The following is a 19,999-nucleotide window of genomic DNA, read 5'->3' on the forward strand; positions in this document are numbered from 1 at the left end:
CTTTATTTTTTTGTTTGTTTTTTTTTTTCAGAATGTGAGCAGCAAGGAATGTATAACTTTCAAAACAAATCTAGCCTTTTCAGCTTCACACGCTTTCCACCTAAGCTGGATCTTACAAGCATAAAGTATTCAAACCATTACCTTTTTTCCCAGATTTTATTGCATCATCATCATCATCATCATCATCACCATTTTTAATAAAAGGAGTTATAGCTTCCTTTCAAATGAGATTTCCTATGCGTGCCGATATGCCATCTAACACATGGCCAGGTAAATACCTCCTGAATATTCAGGGTACAGGGTTTATTTTATATATATATATAAATATGAACAAATGGGGATAAATAAAATTTTAAACACTTAGATTATTCAATGTTTGCCAAAAAAAAAAAAACAAACAAAAAACCAAACAACAAATATAAATAAATCTGAATGTTCACCAGCATACACACATTGAAAGACTTACACGTATTAATAGTTGTCCAGGGAGTCCCTGTCCAAGAGCTCTTGATGTCTTTCTCGCTATTTAAAAGAAGTGCAATAAAAAAAATTGCTTCCCCATGGGATCAATCATGTACGAACAAATTCACATTTAAGAATTCCCTTTATAGAAAATTTGTTCATATACCCTGTTTTGTTAAAAGCGTAGAAGGTAAAGTATAAAGCCTCTGCATACTCTCAAAGTGAGACACAAGGCTGCAGTTCGAGAAGATAAATATCCACTAGTGAAACTATAGAGCAATTCAAGCAACAAATATTGCTACGTCACATAAACTAGAAAACGCTTTTACCAAAGGAAAGAAAACAAACCAAAACGAACAAAAGAAACAAGAAGGGGGGGTGGGGGTGTCACATAGAGGGAGAAGGAGAGAAAGAAGGGAAGGAGAGAGTACTTTCCAAAAGTTGGGGGGGCTTGGTGTTCCACTTAGTGACTACTGTCTTTTACAGATGGGTGAGTTTGGGTGCTTCCTGAATTCTTCCCTGAGAAGGATGGTGAGTGGTAAGGTCTGTGTATGTTGGGTGTGGATCACAAGGTCCATGGTGGTGATTGTTGGCCATTGGCCCAGCCCCACTGTAGTCCATGTTGGCAGAGGGAGGATGAGGGAGATGAGTTAGACCAAAGATGGAAGGCCCAGAATTGGTCATGGTCTCCACGTAGTTGCCCCCTACATAGACGGGGCTTCCCTGTATATGTGGATTCCCATAACCGTTGCCTTGAAGAGGATGAGTATCATATTCAGATGTCACAGTTGCTGTCCCCGTGTATCTTTTTTGAGGAGGTGGGCAATTATTAAGAGGAGCGGTATACGACGCAGGGATGCCATAGGTGTTTTGATGAGGCTTGTTAAACGGTGGAGGTGACTGGGGCTCATAGGGAACGCTGTTTACTAAAGAATGCATAGAGTTTAGATATCCCCCAGCAGCTGGTGGGACAGGGCTTCTGCTTGGGGACTGTCCTCCTGAAGAGGTCATCATGCCCTTGCCCTTTTGATCCTTTTTGTATTTCATTCTGCGGTTCTGAAACCAGATTTTGATCTGTCTTTCTGTGAGATTGAGCAAATTAGCCATCTCTACCCTTCGTGGTCTGCAAAGGTACCTATTGAAGTGGAACTCCTTTTCCAGTTCTACCAGCTGGGCACTTGTGTAAGCTGTACGAGCTCGCTTAGAGGAGGCTTGCCCCGGAGGGCTTTTATCACCAGCACAACTCTCACCTATGTAAATCACACAAAGAACACAATCAGCATGGCAAACCCAGACACAGCAACCAGAATCAACAGCCAGCAACACCAGCACCTGGAGAGTTCAGCTCTCAAATGTGAGATAGATGCTCATGTAAGCAATGAGTACTCCCCCTTGGCCCAAACTCAGTCATGCTAAGATATGAGCCTCGACAGACTTATTTCACATCATGAGTGTCACTATAAGACTATACTTACTTCCTTTAAGAATGACAATGCGCACCATATCCTGAACTTTGCATAAAGCAATAAGCAAGGTTCAGAGAAACGCCCTGGAGTTTCGAAATTCTGAAGATCTGTCTATGGCTCTGCTAACATACTGAGACCAGGGTCTTAAAGAACAAGCAGTTTTCCATTGTTGTAAAGATCAGCAACCCTCCTTTTCTGAAAACCCTTATATATACACATCGGTTCAAGATGCCTGAAAGTTAGGTATCTACAATATAACGTCATAACTCATAAGCGGAGAATTGGCAGTACTGCGCTTCTATCACATTTAGCATATAATACAAACATATGGTAGTGATTGGGAAGTGTAGTATACATAAGAAGAACATGCAGTGCCTAGGTTTGTGTATAAGCATACAGATGTATTTAAATGTTACTGCTTTTTAATAAAACAAATACACGGTATGGAAGGTTGTAAACAGCAGTGTTACCAGGTCTTTAAAAAGCAGCCTGACAAAAACATTTGCTAAAATTTTGGACTCTGTTTCCAAGGCACATTAAGGAGAAAAAAAAGTAAAAACTTAATACAAGCCCAGCTCCTGGGCATTGGAGCTATCACTGGTCTTATTGATTTGGGTTTCTTCGAGTAATAAAAGCATTAATAAATACTTCCATCTCTCAAATACTGTTTTATGGGCCAAAGTTTATGGTATTCCAGAATGATTTTTGTTTACTAGGCTTGTAACTTTGCCAATCAGATTGTTAAAATAGGAAGAGCTTTTGACTGAATGCAGGTCATTGATCCTGCCTGCACATGATTATGAGCTATTTTATTCCTGTTACACTTCAGCAGAGATAGGTCACTGTCTTATTAGTCTAACAGCACCAACAAAGTACTTGGGACAGGCCTCTGGGTTAAGGCCTGGGCTGCTCCGCAGTGTCATGATACACTGGAAGGGGAATTACTTATGAAATGTGATAGATGCAGGAGGGCCCAAGTGCTTTAGCCACGAGGAAACAAAATCACTTTGGACCCGCCCTGCAAGACCAGGAATGTTCTGTAGGGATTGATTCATTCATGGAGTTCCCCTTGTGAGTGGTGACAACCCCTTTCCGAAAGCTCAAGAGAAAAAGCCCCCTCCCTCCCCAAAGTGAAGGTGGGTAGGGTTGCCTTTGTCCACACAAGACGTGTGGCTAGCTCAGGGGTACCCAGGGAGAGGGGGACTGTGTTTCATACCTGAACTGGAACTGCTGTTTTTCTGCTTTGTGTTTTGCCGAGACTCTTTCATCCATGGGAATATCTGTTTGGACATAGTGGGCGAGTTAAGAGCCGGGCTCTTGGTGGGGTTGGCTGGGGCAGGGTTGCTGCTGGCATTTTGAGATGGTGAGGCAGAGGATGGAGGTGGAGGTTGTGCCTGCTGGGCTGGAGGTGGCTGCGGTGGGGCCTGTGTGTCAGTGAGGCCAGGGGTCTGGAGAGGCTGGCTGGGAAGGGTCCTCATGCAACTCTCACTGATGTCATTGGCCTTGTGGTGGGACACAGAGCTGCCAGGGGACTGGAGGGAGCACGCAGGGCGGTGGTACTCAGTTTCCACAAGTGATGAAGATGGAGGATATTGCTGCTGACTTGCATTATAAGTGAAACCATTTGCTCCTTGGTAGGGGTAGGCACCATAGATTGCAGAGCTGTCGTAGTAGGTCGTTTTTTGCATTTCGTTGTTTCCCAATATTTATTTCGCAAACTGACAGGGTCTTGACACCCTTGGAGAATAACATTGGCACCCCTCTGTCACGTGGCACTCTTCCTCCAATGGCCTCTCCGGGCAGACCTGGGGTGTGGGGAGAGCAGAGCAGGGTGAAGAAATGGTACAAATCCATCTTACTTTCAATAGCTAAGTGACATGAAAGCCATAAAAGAAAAAGTGGTCAGCAATATTTAGCAGCATGACTTGGCCTCAGGCACAGAGCATTTCGATATAAGAGCTGCCCTGGCTTACTGGCAGCTACAAATACACAGTTTGCTGCACTGGGATAGGAGCTTTCCAGGTTTTTTTCTTTATTTATTCTTAAGAAATAGAGCAGGGCACCACATAGCAAGGGGGTTGATGGCTTATCACTGAGAGGCTGTTTTAATACCAGTCTCTGCAATAAGGTTGATAGAGGGACAGGGAATGTGAAGGGATTGGGCTGTTCCTTCGGATCAAACCCTTTCCTGTAAGTGGCATCATTTTATTTTTAGCCTTTCTCTCCGGGTTACAGCTCTCCATACAACTTCAAAGGAATACATGAGATTGTTCCTGTCTACGTGTGGCAGGGGCAGGAGCAGGGTGGAAAGATTTCCTAGCCATAGATGCTCACACTCCCCGATCCATTCAAGTGATGGATTTTAGCTTGTTTACTAAATTCTCGATAGGAAAATAAGCAAAGCCAGTGCCTTCTTCCCTCTGCACTCTCACACCACCCCGAGCCGCCCAGGTCACGCACCCCTGAAGCAGCGGTTTCTGCCCTTGCAAGTCCCTGCCGCTGCCCTCAGAGTCTCCCACTCGGCCCCGCAGCGCGGCCGGGGCCACGCCACGCAACCCTCGCACCCGCTTCCCATCCGCGACCCCAAAGCCCCTTCAGCGAGGCCAGCAGGGGCAAGCTAGGTGCTTTGGCGGTTGTTCGTTTGTTTTTATCAGGAGTTCTTTTCAAGACACTAACTTTTCGTGGAATCAGCCAGATCCTACCTGTTAAAACATGATGGATTGGGGAAAAAAAAAAAAAAAAACCAACACACCAGGAACCTGAAAAACCAGCGTTCATCTCCATGACCACGGCTTGAACTTTCCTTCCAACTTAGCGATAATAGGTTCTGTCTTGGAAACTGCTATGTAATTTGATGTATGAGGGTCACTTGGCTGGGGAGAGGGTGGACACAAACCCAGAGAATGCTTCTCCTGCTAGGGCAAATCCTTTTCCTCCCCCTCCTTTTTTGTCCAACGTCCTTACTTCTTTCCGAGTTTGGGATTTGTTGTGTTGTTGTTTTGGTTGGTTGGTTGGTTGGTTGGTTTTCCGACCAAAGCTACTAATCACTTGCCTAAAAACAAGCAGTTAAAGAATCGCCCGCATTAATGACAAATGAGACCCGTGTGCAATCTCCGATCTAGAAGCTATTTCCACACGCACTCACATTGTCCTCGGAAATTAAAGTATGTTCCTCAACATCTTCCTACCCCCTTACTGACAAACATCCGTGTCTTTTGCCACTTTCCTTGTACTTAAGCAATTGTGTATTCCCTCCAAAACGTTTAAGGAGGACAAATGTTTAGGGGCGGAAAGCCTTACACAACATAGGCACCAAACGAGCTCGTTCATTGCCTTTCAAGTTACACAAGTTCTTAGAAAACACTATCACTTTTGTTAGATCGTAACAAAATGAAGGTAACACACCTACAGCAAGGCGGCCGCCCTGTTATTGCACTAATCAAGCTGCTTGGATGTTATTAAGCTAATAAGGCAATGGAGATCTGAGGCACGCACACAATTTCCAGCTCCTCGCCTGCCCTTCCTGAAGCTGTCGAGGCCTGGTGTGATTTTTCTCAATTCCTTTGAAAGAGAGAACATAGACACCACTACCAGAGGAGAAAGAAGAGATAATGAGGCAATGGTGATTTCACAAAGGCATCCGCCTTTCATGATCGCGACATCAAATATTTTTGCCTTCCCCTGGCCACTTGGAAGTTTGCTAGGATGGGCAGAGTTGTGCAGGGATGCGGAGCTGGGATGCACACGCAGCCGGCTGCCCGCAGACAATAGGCAACTTTGCTCGGAAGGCAAAATATCATTGAAGCTTCGGCCGACTGCCAGCAAGTGAAAAAAAACAACAAACGAGTCCCGCTTTTAGCTTCGCCAAGTTAATCACTTCCTACAAAGTTATGCAGAAGCAGGGACAACCTCAGGAGCGCCTGTCCATTCCTGGTGGAAGCAGGAATAGCGGGATTAAGAGGGACCACAATCAGGATAATAACAGTGTCCTAACGAGAGAGGCGAAGAAGAAAGTTTCCCACCTCAACCGATGCCTGGGATGGGGAGAGCTTTCCTCTCCCCCTCGAAGACAAAAAGCCAAGCCTCATAAACACGGATCAGCCCTCAATTTTCCCAGTGCCCGTTTAATCGACTCCATTTCCACTTGTGCACTACACCTCTATGCCCTTTACCAATTTCTCTCCCCCAATCCAGACAGCCCGGAGACAGCAGATGAAAGGTACTTGAGGAGGCAAGTCCCCTCCTCTCCGCTTACCCCAACTCCACATCAGCTCTCCCCTACCCTGTCCTTCCCCCTGCACCCTTTCCCAAGCACACCAGATCTTTGCCCTGTAACTCCCACCCGAACCCCAAACTCTGACTCTAGGAAGAAAATCCAGGCAACCCCCCCGAAAGATTTCCTGAAAGATAAAGACAAAGCTGAGATAAAAGGGGGGGAGGGGGGAAGGCGGGGAGGGGGGGGGAAAGAGAGGAGAGAGAGCTGCCTGAACACGAAGTGTAAGGGTATCATTCACTGCCTGGAAGGAAGCCCCAGCTTGTGAACTCTTCTTGAACCGACATTTAAGTCTACGGTCATAAATCACTGGGACATAAACTCCACCATTCACGACTGATAGCAGCGTATTTGTGGCCTGCTTACCTTAACTTCTGACGACTGAGGCGGAAGCCAGCATGCTCTCGCGCTCTCTCTCTCTTTTTTTCCCCCTTTTTTTTTTTTTCTCTCTTTTTTTTCTTTTCTTTTTTTTTTTTTTTTTTTTTGAAGCGACACAACCCAGGGCGCAGGGGCTGTCTGTCTCAGCCCAGTCCCTGTGCCCGCGGGGGGGGCACTGGCTCAACTCCTCCGCACCCAGCACCCCTCGTCCGGGAGGGGCAAGCCCTGTCCCGCGCGGGATGGAGACGGGTTCTCCGGACACTCAATTCCCTGGCTCCCCCCGCGGCTTCAGGCTACCCACCCTGCCCCGAAACAGTCCCCGGCGTGCCTGGCTCCCCCTGCGCGGGGCACGGAGGACAGGGATGTTTCCCAGGGCTGCTCTGGGAAGGAAAGGAAAGAAACGACAGGAGAAAGGGGGATGTGGGGGTGGGGTGGAGGGGAATTAAAAAAAAAAAAAAAAAAAGTAAGATGAAAAAAAAAAGGGAAAAAAAAAAAAAGAAAGAAAGAAAGGGGGCCTCCTGAGGAAGCCTGGGGCAGAGTGGGGGCTGGGGAGGGAGCAGAGGAGTGTGGCAGTGAAGGAGTGAGCCTCCCTCCTCCCCCCCTCCCGCACCCGGGCGTCACCAAAGTCCAGGAAAATTATGCTAATGAAGACAAACGGCGCTCACAAAGGGTCGCTCTCACCAGCCTCCGGGGGTGCTGCTGGAGGGGGGCTTGGATTTGTCCCTCTTACCGGTGGCCTTGGGGGGCAGCTGCGGAATAGCCCCTCTGCTGCTCCCCGCTGCCGGGAGCCCCTCAAAGTCCCGGCTGAGTCCCGGGAAGGGAAGCAAAGCCCTGAGAGCCGGGGCTGGGTCCTGAGAGCCAACCGAAGCCCACCAGGATCCCCGCTCTGGGCAATGCTTTCAGAGACACGCTGGAAATCATTAGAGTTACTAATTATTAACTCATGCATGCGTGAGCGCACACACACACACAGATGTACACACAGGCACCCCTCCACCCCCCAGATATTCCCAGCGCCCGGGTCGGGCACAGGGGCTCTCACACACATGTGTGTGCTGCATAGGAGGGTCGGGATACCCGCAGTCCCTCGCGGGGACCGGGGTCCGTGGGCGACAGCCCCGCGTGGACGCGGGCCCGCTGCTCCCACAGCTCTCCTTCGCTTCTTGCTCCTCGGCAACGCTGACGAAAGCACTCGCCTCTTTCTGCAGGGGCCCGGGCATTTCTCCCCCCCCCCCCCCCCAGTTTTTTTTTTCCTGGGGTGAGGGGGGTGTCTCCCCTTTTTCCTATAACAGAAACATATCTGCGACCGTGCAAACAAGAACTTAAATAAAGTTGCATCTCCTGCCCCTGTGGCAGACAGTAGCTGGACTGTGGGTTCCGCGCATTAAGTGGAGGCTCTGAATAATGCCTAGGTGTAAATTTGACGTTACTTCGTTAATTAAGGCATTAAAAATATAACCAGTCCGTTTAAAGCATGAGGGAACCCGGCGTCATCTCAAAGCACAAACAAAGCAAGGCGAAAGAGAGAAATAAAAAAGCACTCTAAGGCTGAGGTGGCCTCTTACGCATACCAATGGTTTTTGTCATTTATGGCTATGCAAGATTTATGACTTCATGCACCAAAGCTGTAAACAGAGCACTAAAACAGAAAACACTTGCTCCTTATGGCATAAGTGAGAAGGCACCACATGAAAGGGGAAGCGGGCAGCGTAGGAGGAGAGGAGAGGCAAAAATCCCGCGTATGCGTTTTGCTTCAAACAATCCCTTGAATGTTGCATCGGAAGGGGGAAAAAAAAAAAAAAAAAAAAAAAAGTCTTTTTAGTCAATAATCAACCCCACACTTTTTTCTGAAACCGCTGATCTGCCAATTCCCCCTCTTGTTCGACCAAATAGCGAGAGGCAGCGCTGCGCCCCGACGGAGCCCCCCGGACCGGAGAAGAGGATTTGGCAAGAGAGAGAGAGATGGATACTGCAGGAGCCTGCGGACGCCGAGGAGCTTGCTGGTTTGGGAAGCCCTGCCGAAATCCTGGGCAATCTTTTCCTATGAGTGCCTTTTAAATTTTGAAGCAGTGTCCAGCGGGATATTCTGACTACATGTCAGTATTTCTGAGCAGGGATTGGGTCGGGGGGAAAGGATCTTTTAAAAACTGAAGAAATTTGCAAAGGACTTTAATTATGAGAACCGAAGTGGTACATAGGAATACTGAAGTGTTTCCTCTATTCGTCTTACCTCCTGCAAAGAGATTTTGCGAATTTTTGCCTGCTAGTCCCGTCTCCCCACACCCCCTCTCTCCCCAAAGAGGTCATTTTAAACAGGAGATGATTTTTTTTTTAATGTCTCCTATGATATTGGGGTAAGTGTCCCAACACACAGAACCCCGCTGCTTTTATCTGTCTTTTCCTCCCAGAGGCCGAATATTTTCTTTCTGCTCCATTCCACAGAGAGTGATAGAACTTAGCTCGGGGAGAGACCGTCAGCGTTTGGGGCTGATACCTAGGTCAAAATTGAGCTGCCTTTTCTGCCCGAAGGGTTCCGCCCTGCGGACTCCTCCACTTTCCTGGAAATATTATTAGTTTTCGAATAAAATAATATCTGTAAAGTGCATTGTCCTTGGATGCTCCGAAATTAAAGCAGGCAGCACCATAATTCAAGGCTGATTTGGGGGAATCTCTTAGGGACGATATAACAAGGCGGGGAGTGCTGGAGAAAGGGACCAATTCTGAAAGTGATGCCTGTCCAAGTCGTTAGAGAGTTAGGAGGCAATAATAGCTGCCTTAGAGAAGGGCTGGACTATCGAAGAGAACCGTGGTAAATGTGAATCACTGTTTATGTTCTCTAACACTGAAAAATGGCAACGGAGTCTTTGCTATTTGCTCAGAAGACTGAGATTATTTAACACAACTCACCAAAATCTATCTCTCTCCTCCAAAACTCTTCTTGCTTTCTTCTGCTCTGGAACAGGACTATATTATTTATGAGTCTTTTAACTGGGTCAATATGCATCCGAACTGGGTCATAAATCAGAGAAAACGCTGCCAAGTAATTGAGCTGCAATTAAAGCTTGCACTTTATTTTCGAGGTGTGTTTTGGCCCATTTCGAAGTACAACAAAGCCAGTCTTGGCTTATAGACACACAGCTAGGAGCGAAACAGCTCTCCTCCCCTCGCCCAAGAGAGAGTCTAGGAAAGGACAACGTGCTTCAGTATGGAGAGAAGGGGAAATACCATTTCTTTGGGTCAGTTCTGCTCTGAGAGCAGCTTAAAGAGCAGGAAAGCGAGAAACCACATCCAACATCTCCTCCCTGTAGGTCTCTGCAGAACGGCCGCAAATAGCTCCGAGTGAAAAGAATTTTTTTTTTTGGTGGTTGGTTTCAGAGGAGTTTTTGATCGTCGTTCGCTTTTCTTCCTCTCTCCCTCTCTTTCTGACCACTCAGAAGACGAGTCATTACAAGCACCCGCTAACTGGACACAGAATGGTATCGAAGGAACAGGCGAGAGACGCGGAGCGAACAGGAGGAAAGAGCCACACCAACACGACCTTTCCCAAAGCCGAGACACACCAGAGAAATGTCGTTTTACACAGCCTTTTGCCGTCCTTGGATGGCCAAATAATCACTTATTTTTGTCATGTAAAGGGCTCTCTTTATATATAGCTATGCACACATATTTGTAAGTATATGCAAATACTTACATATGTATACGTACCTATATATATCTGTATTTATGTAAACGACGGTATAGATATGGATTTTGGAATAGTATATGTTCTGCTAGCAGATAATTTCCACTCCTCCCCTTTTCACTCTCGCTTTCCAGATCCCCATTCAAAGAGAGAAAGAGAGAGAAACAAAAACAAAAACCCCCAAACAACACACAATTCCAAGGCTGGTTTATTGTTAGAAGCCATACCCGGCTCTTGGTTGAGCTCCTTCTCATCTCGGAGAAATAGAGGAGGGTCTTGGCTCATTTGGGAAGGGGAAGCTTTGCCACATTGCTGAGTGCTCATGAAGCCCTCAGCGAACAGAAAACAAAGTACCACTAAAGCTTCATAAATAAAATGGCAGCACAATCGCACACTCATCGATTTACGGAGCAGCAGAGGCCGAGCAAACACCCATAAAACAACTACCGCGGCCGCCACCGCACATTCGAGCACGACCCCGACCAAAGAGCTTCCCCCCACCGCCCCCCGCATAATTTTCTCCGTCTTCCCCAAAGCCGTACATAAATAAACACACAAATAAAATATAATAAAACAATAACATCGTGGGGGGAAATCCAAACACGACAACAAAAGATGCTTCCCATCTCTAGCCGATCATAAATAATGATATAGATGGTAATCGAGGGGCCGGGGTGGAGGCAGCCGGCCATCAACAGCGGTATGGGATCTCTATGGAGAAAAATAAATAAAGAAGCAAACTCTCCCTGCTCTGCTCGCTGAGAGGGGAGAGTTGACTATTTACCGCAGCAAATTGAAACAAAGGGGGAAGCAGCCTGGCTCCGGGTGCGCACACACCCGCACACACACACACACGCACTTACTCCAGCCTCTGCTACTGACCTTTGCCTCGAACAGCAATAACTCACCACAGAAATGAACAATCAACGGAAATACCTTAAAATAAAATCCATCCTTTCTAACGAAGCATCTCGTCCTCTCGGCTCGACAATAACCTTTCCATAAGGAACGAAAGCTGTCAGCGAAATGGCCAGCTCTTGAGGGGATGGTGATGGGGGTAGGAGGAAAAAAAAAATAAATAATAGAAAGCAGTGCTTGCTCTGAACAGAAACTGGAAAAGCGTAATCGCAGACGGAGCCAGACCGGGTCTCCACTCCAAATGCCACAATAATGCGCTGTATTATGTGCTCACGTGGTCATACGTCAACTTAAATCCTTTTATTTGAAATAGGGAATCACTGAAGAAACAGGGTTTCTTAGTGCGAGCCTTTGCTTTTTAAAGCCTTAACCCAATACGTTAAAGAAGAGGTGAAGGGGGGGGTGGGGATCCAAAAGATGCAGATGACTAGGAGGGGAGATTGGTTTGATTCTTTTTCCTCCCACACCAATATTTCTTTAGACAAAGCCCATTAGAAGGTAAGAGGAATTTTTATAATATGGGATTACGCTGCACTTTGATACTTAGCCTAATTAACCAGCATTTGCTCCCCAGGCCCGCCACTCTGCTCCACGTCGCATGTCCTCTGCAACCCCCGAAGAAAGCCCAAACCTTAATACTATTATTTCCAGTCCCCTTGTAAATGGGACAATTACCAGCCTTCCCCCCACCCCCAGATGCCTCTACCCTACCATTGTACAGGGCTTGCTCAACTCCCACACGCTACATCAGGGCTCCTGTAGAAACTAAAAAGACCCATAATTACCTGACAAAGGCAAAAAAAGAGTCTCTTCTAAGAAGCTAGTTGATTTTTATCCTTGTAACACACTTTGAAGAATACACCTTCCTTCACTGGCGTGTCTCTGAATTTCGCAAAATCTTCTGGGACCTTGCTGTTAAACCTGTGCTTACGCATTTCCTATACGGATAGTTTGAGTGATGCACAAAATTATAGGTTTCTAACTATGAGAGGGGGAAAAAAAAAAAAAAATGAGGAGGGGGAGCTCTTTGCCTAAGAAGAAAAAAAAAAATATGGAGGGAAGGAAAAAAAAAAAAAAAAAAGGAGCAAAGTTGTATGTGGCCCCCAAGCCAGGCAGCTTCGCTATGTGCGAACAGACCACATCTTCCCTTCAAGATTGTTTAACTTGTCCTATTGACACAATAAGCTAAGCAAACAAAAGAAAACCTCAACTCACATAACTTTTTCTGGAAGGAGTCAAAGAAAATCAGGTAGTTCATGCTTCTAATGTGTTCACGGTCCAGTTTTGTGACTCCAGCATTTTGCAGGGCAATATATATACGCAGCTTTGCCTAAAATTTTTCACCACCCCTCATGAGCTCAAATAAAATTTTCAGCTAACTGCATAGCCCATTTACTGTTTCACCTGCAATTCATTGATCAGAATGGAAGGATATTTCTTTTTAAAGATGATCTTTAGTGTCAGGAACAAACCTTATATACTCTCATTTGGACTGCAGAAGTAGGCCAGTGGAATTTAAACCCATCAGAAACAATGTACAGTGGTGGACATTGCAACAAAGCCAGCATTACATTACAAAAGAGGAGGATTATGCAATATTTCACGTAGAAGTCACTAAGCTAGTAGCGGGACATACATAAATTATCCCTCTCACTAAGAACTGGAATAAACCCCATAAAGCTTTGAAAAAGAGAGTGCATTAGCCACACGCAACGTGCCCAAGTCTGTAACCACCATCACAACTGGTAGCTCCACAGCCCTCGCACTCAACGTAAACTGAGACTGATATTTACTCGAGATGGATTCACGACTCTTAAACAGACCCCATGAAAGAAACACATAGAGAAGTTCTTCTGCAACAATGAAACCGAAATTAATGGGGAATGAAGCAGATACTGAAAAAAGCAGAGCAAGACTTCTAGGGGCTGTTGTAAAAAGTTATCGACTGCTTTGTGTCAAAAGCAGAAAGATGGCTTTAGAAGTTACAGTCCTGAGCAAATAGAAACTACAAAAGCAATAAATCACAATCATAAGTCAACTTAAATGCCTTAACGCTAGCTATGGCTATTGGCTTCAAAACTGTGTTTCTATGAACATCTTTATTAGTATTAATGGTCAAGTTAATGCTAAAACTACTGTTTAACAATTAACTTCATGTATGTAGTGGGGAAACTAATTAATTCTTAAGAAAAGTAACTTCTTGACGTGTAAATACCTTCCACAGGGTGTGCTTTGGGAGGGCAGATGGGGGAGTCCGCCTAACTTTATGCTGTCTGGGATCGCAGCTGTAAATTATTCTCTTCCACCGATTTTGAATAAAACTTACTTTGGTTTAGTATCGTGATTACGAGTTTTCGAATACAGATGCAAATGATCTTAGGAATCACAGAAGCTAGATTTCCACCACCACTCCATATCTTGCTTTGTTCCTGTTCCTGGATATTCAACATTGTGTTTTATTACCTCCATGATTTGGAGACCTGAAACACGATTTCTAGCAGAAAAATGTGGAATTTATCAGCAGGTCTGCTACTGATTTTCCTGTGTTTTATACATGTGTCTTCGAGCTGAGCTGAAATTCCAGGATCAGTAACAACAAACAGATCTGAATTCATAACGTGCCTTCATTAAGAGAGAGACCCTTTGTGCCTGGCACTAATAGCCACTCTTAGAATTAATGTTATTAAAAGTTACCTTCAATATAACTAGATATAGATTTTTTACTGTCTTTCAAGCTTACTTTTATGCCAGTTACTAAGAGGTAAACCTATCACTCCCATGTGGAGACGAAATGGGAAATCACTGTACGATATAAGTATTTACTTCCTCTTTCCTCGCTTCCTCAAAAGATCTGAATTCTGCTGGGACACAGAACAGTTTACCTACATCTGTGCAATTGATTAAGATAAAGTTTGGTTTTGATAATTTCCAAACAGATAAAAGAATAGAGGCTGTGCCCTTGTGGGAGAAGTTCTGCTCAGAGTCAGCTGAGGTTTCCAGTATTAGGTCTGTTTAGGAATCCCAAATATCTCCGCACGCAGTGGTGTGGGTACATGCCGCCGGAGGAAGGCTCACTCGTACCGTATTTTCGCTTTTAATTTCCTAACACAAGCTTGAATAGACATTTGCAGCGCCTTTTTGTAGTTAAGATTTAAGCAGCTCATTAAGCCAACACAAAGAGCCCTTGTAGTCCAGTAATTTATGGCCGCTTTTAAAAGGTAGTAAAATACACTAATTGTACATCAGCGTCCAAAAATAAGCAGGTAAATCTAGTAGGAACTTAAGACAATTCTCTGTAATCCTTCCCTCTCGATGGTCAGCATAAGAAAACGGTCACTATGAAAAGCACTACATTTCTGCTGCCAAAGAACCAAGAGCATGAAGGAACTCCAACAACTCTGACCCACCAAACACAGACCTCCGCCCAGTGGAAAGCAAACCAGGACAGACAAATACCCGAAACTTATTCGCGAATCATTCTGGTGCATGCACCCGGACAAAAATCAGGTTTTGCAGCATCCCCACACGCACTCCATGTTTGCAGGACTGGCTGGGGGACTCCTAAATGAAGAGGCAAACAAACAAGCCCGATAAGCCATTCAACACCGACATGGCTCCAAGCCGCTCTCCCTCGCCTGACTCCTTTGGTTTGGGAAGGAGCTAAGAATGGACAAAGAAATTCTCAACCTCTCTCGCTCTTCAGATGACTTTGCATCCTTCCTGTCCCCAATGCCTTTATAGAGATGGCGATCACTTAGGTCCCGTACACTCTTTGTCTGCCCAGACACGCGCATTCACTACCCACGGAAGATGAATAGAGCCACTTCAGCGGGGGGAAAAAAAAAATCCAGCTAGGTTAAATATTTATCACAACAACAAAAATACCATTTCAGAAGTCTTGTTCTGCATGCAGGTACTAGACAAATGGCTTTCCTACAGCTGCGATCGGCACAAAAGCAGCTTCCCGGATCTTACCTCCTCCAGCAGCGCAGAGTTGGGCTGAGTGCTCCCAGCTTCCACCGCCCCAGCCCAGCGGCTTTTTTTCGGGGCTCCCTGTAAACAAGCAACAAACAGTGCCTTACCGGGGAGTGAAGGGGGAGGTATTTTGCTTCTTCATAGGCAACACATGGTTTGCCGGGTGCTCTGGGAGAGCCCCTGAGCGGGGCGGGAGGGGATGGAGCGGGAGCGGACTCCCGGCGCAGATCGTGGGCTCCCACTCGGGTAAAGAGCACGGGGAGCTGAGAAATAAGTGTGTGGTTGGGCCGGTGTTTTTCTTTCTTTCTTTTTTTTGTTCCCCCCTCTCTTAGACAGCTATGCCTTCTGTCTCCAAGTGTTTGGAAATATTGTCATTCCAAACTCTTGTTACATGAATGTCTGCTTTATTTTCCTCTGGGAAACCTTTGTTTAGGATCATTTAATCAAGAACAGGCATTAAACACAAGTCGTGGTGTTCATCTCTGCTGAATAAAACGCGGATAGGGTTCCAGTTTAAAAGCAGGGAGTATTGTGGTTGGGCTTTTATTCAAACGGTTAGCCGGGGCCCGATCCTGCCACCACGAGCGCAATAAGAGACTAACAACTGACCTCACTAATGTGAGATCGGGCCCAAAGCAGCCTTTTTTTTTTTTTTAACCCTTTTAAAACACAAATGAACAAGCAAACAAAAAAAAAATCCAATCAACCTCTACACTGTAGCCCGTTGAAAGGGGTGGGGGGGGGAAGGGAGAAATGGACGACTTCTATTCCCCTAAAATAAACAATATTACACAATCCGAAAAGACAATAGATTATTCGCATGCCACTTACTGAATCACGTTTACTATAGGCATTTGTCAGATATAATAATGTAACTCCCGTATTCATTCTTGCTAATAAAAGCCTTCTAACGCGTCTTAAATTTGTCAGTAAATGTAAATGCTAATAATTAAATAACACAGTTCTTGCATAAGGGTGTCATCTGAGCCTTGGAAATATTAAGTCTGTCTTGGGAGAACTTTTCTAGCAGAGACTTTGCTTTGGTAATTTAGTAGTTCTATAATTACGCTAATAATTTTAAATTTGGTGTTGAACTCCATTCTACATAAAATCGTGCAATAATAGCCCACTAAGCTGTTTATTGCCGTCTCATAAATTTGAGAGCGCTGACTGGCAAACACAAAAGAAATGTAAGTTCAATCTGCAGTCTCAGAGCTGCTGCCTGGAGTTATTCTTAACTCTACCTTTCCTTCCATTCGGCTTCAGCACAGAGGGAAACCCTTGGCATTTTAGGCTCAAGTCGTATCTCAGCCGTTTTGATCCCTAATCAATAGTCGTGTTACAAACGGCAATAATAATTGATCAAGCGCGTGGTGACTGGACTGCCCCACTCGTGTTAAATATGGAGCGTGTATCTGAAAACGGTGCCAGCTACTTTTAGTTATTTATTTTGGAGCTATTAAGTCACGTCACCATATTTTACACTGACACAGTCCTTTAAACTATGCTGCTTCTTGAAAGAGTTGCTAAGTAGCAGTAAAGCACTTTACAAACGCTATGACTTTTTATTATTGTTATTATTATTATTATTATTTGTTGTTATCCCAAACTCTAATATTCATTGCGGCACTTTAAGTTCGTACATAAATCGTTCAGACTAATGAGTCATGGAGAAATTCGCCCATGACTTTTCCTTTACAATGCTCACTGCCTTTCCATTGCTTTTTTGGCCCTGCTTTAGGAGCTGGTGATTTATTAACGCCACGAAAATTGAACAAAGCAGGTCCTCCTGCACTGTGGCACCCAGCCTTCCACAGCGTGAATTAGAACATTATCAACTGTGTTTGCCTCGGTAACACTTAATCACCAAAAGCAGTAATGTGACCACAAGGCAGCTAAAACAAAGATTTAATATTTCTAAATATTAAACTTGTTAAGGAAACGCTCATCAGACAAAGCAAGCACAAACAATTAAAGTCATCAAGCTAGAAACACACACTACCTACTTACCAACACAGACCCTACTGCTTGCTTAAGGAGTTTAGAATCTTTCAAGATAAGTCAGGTGGGCTTTTTTTTTTCAAAGGGAAAAAAAAATGAAATGAAAATAAAACCAAACTCCAGTAATAAGGAGTTGAGTTTCACTTCTGAGGGAATCACTCCTAGTGAGGACTGACGGCCACAGATCCATTCCTGACTATCTGCATTAATTATTTAATGAGTCACGTGACCCTAAAGATTAAAATTTCAATATCTCCCCAGAACAGACGCAACACCTTTATCTGCGAGAACAGGGATCCTCGTGCTTGTGTCGCCTAATCTTTGCTGGCTTTGACAGCTCCTCAGTTTCTGCAGAGAGCGTTTGGGCATTAATTATGTGACTTGCTCTTTACGGCGAGATGGGGCAGCTTACACCCACCACTCATCCCCCCCAAAGTAGACAGTTGAATCCAGATCCCCATTGTCTGCAGCTCTGGGCGCTTCTGGCAGGGGAATAGGGGAGCATCAGGGGCGGCATCCTCCGGGCTGCCCTCCAAGGGTCAGTACTGCTTGCCTGCGGGCCCGGGCGGAGCTAGGAGGGCTGCCCGGAGCCTGGGGGAGGCGGCCACAGAGCTTCCTCTGCCCACGCGGGGAGCCCCGGCCCCACCGGGACCCGCTTGGGCCCCCGCGAGATAGAAGGGACGGCCCCAGGGCGACCCCCGGGGGTCCTACCCTGCACGTCGCGTCCCGGTCAGGCCGTGAGGCTCCCGTCACAGAAAGAGCCTCCGCCTCTCTGGGGCCGCGACGTGCGGGGGCCCCCGGGACCGTGGAGGTGTGGGTACGGACCTCATCGCGGGGCGGGGAGGGGAATTGGAGAAGAACTGGAAGGGCTGGAGTTTCACGGCAAGCCTGTCATGATCTCTGCCTGTGTGAGGGCTCCCCCCATCCCTTCCTAGTTTACAAACACTGGGTGAGAAGGCCACGGGATGGCAAGAGCCCTCAAGGGAAAAAAAAAAGTCCCAGCACTGGGTAATCTTCCAACGCAGGGTGGCTTTGGTTATTAAGTACCACAAGACGCTTGTCACAGCTCAATTCGTCGTGTAATAAAACACCAGGTATAGCAAAAGCTTACAGGCGAAAAGAGGAGCGGGGGGGGGGGTGTTGGAAAAGGGGCATCTTTCTTGGTGGGTGGAGGGGCGGTGGTGGGTAACGGGGTTAACGCCTTGGCGTTCCCTGCGGCCAGCAAATTGACTCTGAGGTGATTTAGCCTTTCTTTGAAATATTGACAAACTTCCACATCCAGCGTTTTGGGCCGCGCTCGCCTTTGTGGCCGGAGCAGATAAATTCGTGTGTGAGAGACACCAGGAGAGGGAGAGAGAGGGAAGGGGAGAAAGAAACATTTAGGTCCAAGTGCCGGATTAAAAAGAATACTGTCTTTAAAGGTCAAGGGTTTGAAGGGTCAGTCTGCTCCTCTAAAAAAAACAATTAATGGGATAGAAAATTTGTCCTCTCGGTGAACTCCCGGTTGCCTTAGCAAAGGGAGCACAATGCGAGAATTTAAACTGGACGGTGTAATTTTTGAAGTTATTGTAAAGACTGGCAGTATTGGACGGGGAGCAGAAGGCTCCCAACCCGGGAGCAGCATCCAGCTCCCAGCACAAGCAGAGGGGGAAGGAGGGGGGGGGAAGAAAATTTACCTTAAATGACGATAATCTGCCATGGGGTATTTTGCAGTCCGCCGTTCAATCTCCAGCGAGAGAATGTACATTTTTTTAGCAGACAGCCAAGATGTTGTGTCTTTACCCATGATCACCTTTTTTTTTTTCCTTTTTTAATTTTTTTTTTCCAACCAGGAAAATCCTTTGCGTCTTCACAGACTTTTCCAAGAGAATGCCTTTCAGAACCGCTGTTGAATTACAAAGAAGTATTTATTGTAAGAAGTGATTAATGATTCTCCCTAAAATTGCTATTTGCAGCGTGATTTCATTTCTCTTTACAATGGGAGAAAACCAGGTTTATACACATAGGCTGCACATAAAGAAACCTTGCATCGCCAGTTAATATGTTTCAGCTGGAATTTTGCTCGGTTGTACTAATTTTGGATCTAAATGTATTGCGGGCATCTCAAGCAATAAACCGAAGAGTTGCACCCTTGTGGAGAGTAGTTGCCTCACTTCTAGCTGTATTTTTTCTCCCTCTGTAGGGAGGCTGCTGGTAATTCAGGATTTAGTAAGCAGGAATATGTGAGTGGAAGGCGGTTTTTTTAAGCCTGCTGCTTGACCAGGCTTGGACACAGCAGCGTTTGCTGAGGGCATTTACGGCCGCCGCCTCTCTGATGCTGAATGTACTCTGCATTTTTCTCCAGTACAATCCATGTTCCATGGGCAAGCAGGGATGCTGGCAACAAGACAGCTGGGGCCTGGTACTACCTCACTCAGGGGCTGACGATGCGCCCGGTCGTGATGGCCTCACTCTCGAAAAGAGAAGCACTGATTCCAAAAATCACTCCTGCATGTATTTGGCCTTAAGGCTATCCCTGGAATATTTACTGGCACTCGAATTTCTTTCGAAGGCTTCCCCTACCCTGCCCGGTGCCACTCTTTCGTGTAGGCTCCCAGTTAGAAACTCCATTTTGCCTGAGCTTCTTATCTGCCTCGAAGCAGTAAGATTCGCAGCCTTGAGCTGGCACCACTTGAACCCCATTTTGCTATAGTCCTTTCGACAATCTGTGTCAAATAAACCTCTTGACATGTACCCAAATTCGTATTTCTGCAGAAGCTTTCTCAACACATTTCGAAACAGTCTTAAAGAGAAAAACAGAAACAGAAAAGGGAGCTTGAAGAAACTTTAGGTTACCGCCCATGC

The 19,999-nt window shown here is 45.9% G+C and overlaps 1 protein-coding gene across 1 annotated transcript; it reads right to left on the reverse strand.

The window, feature by feature from the left end:
* Nucleotides 1-863: 863 nt before the first annotated feature.
* On the reverse strand, nt 864-18,961 carry HOXA3 (homeobox A3). Its single transcript, XM_009908707.2, has 4 exons — nt 18,832-18,961; nt 15,155-15,232; nt 3,145-3,733; nt 864-1,712 (listed from the first exon to the last, which is right to left on the reverse strand). Exons 3-4 carry the CDS (start codon nt 3,614-3,616, stop codon nt 943-945), a joined length of 1,242 nt encoding a protein of 413 aa, XP_009907009.1. The 5' UTR covers nt 3,617-3,733; nt 15,155-15,232; nt 18,832-18,961; the 3' UTR covers nt 864-942.
* Nucleotides 18,962-19,999: the final 1,038 nt, after the last annotated feature.

This window comes from Dryobates pubescens, chromosome 4, assembly GCF_014839835.1.
Source record: "Dryobates pubescens isolate bDryPub1 chromosome 4, bDryPub1.pri, whole genome shotgun sequence".
NCBI classification, from domain to species: Eukaryota; Metazoa; Chordata; class Aves; order Piciformes; family Picidae; genus Dryobates; species Dryobates pubescens.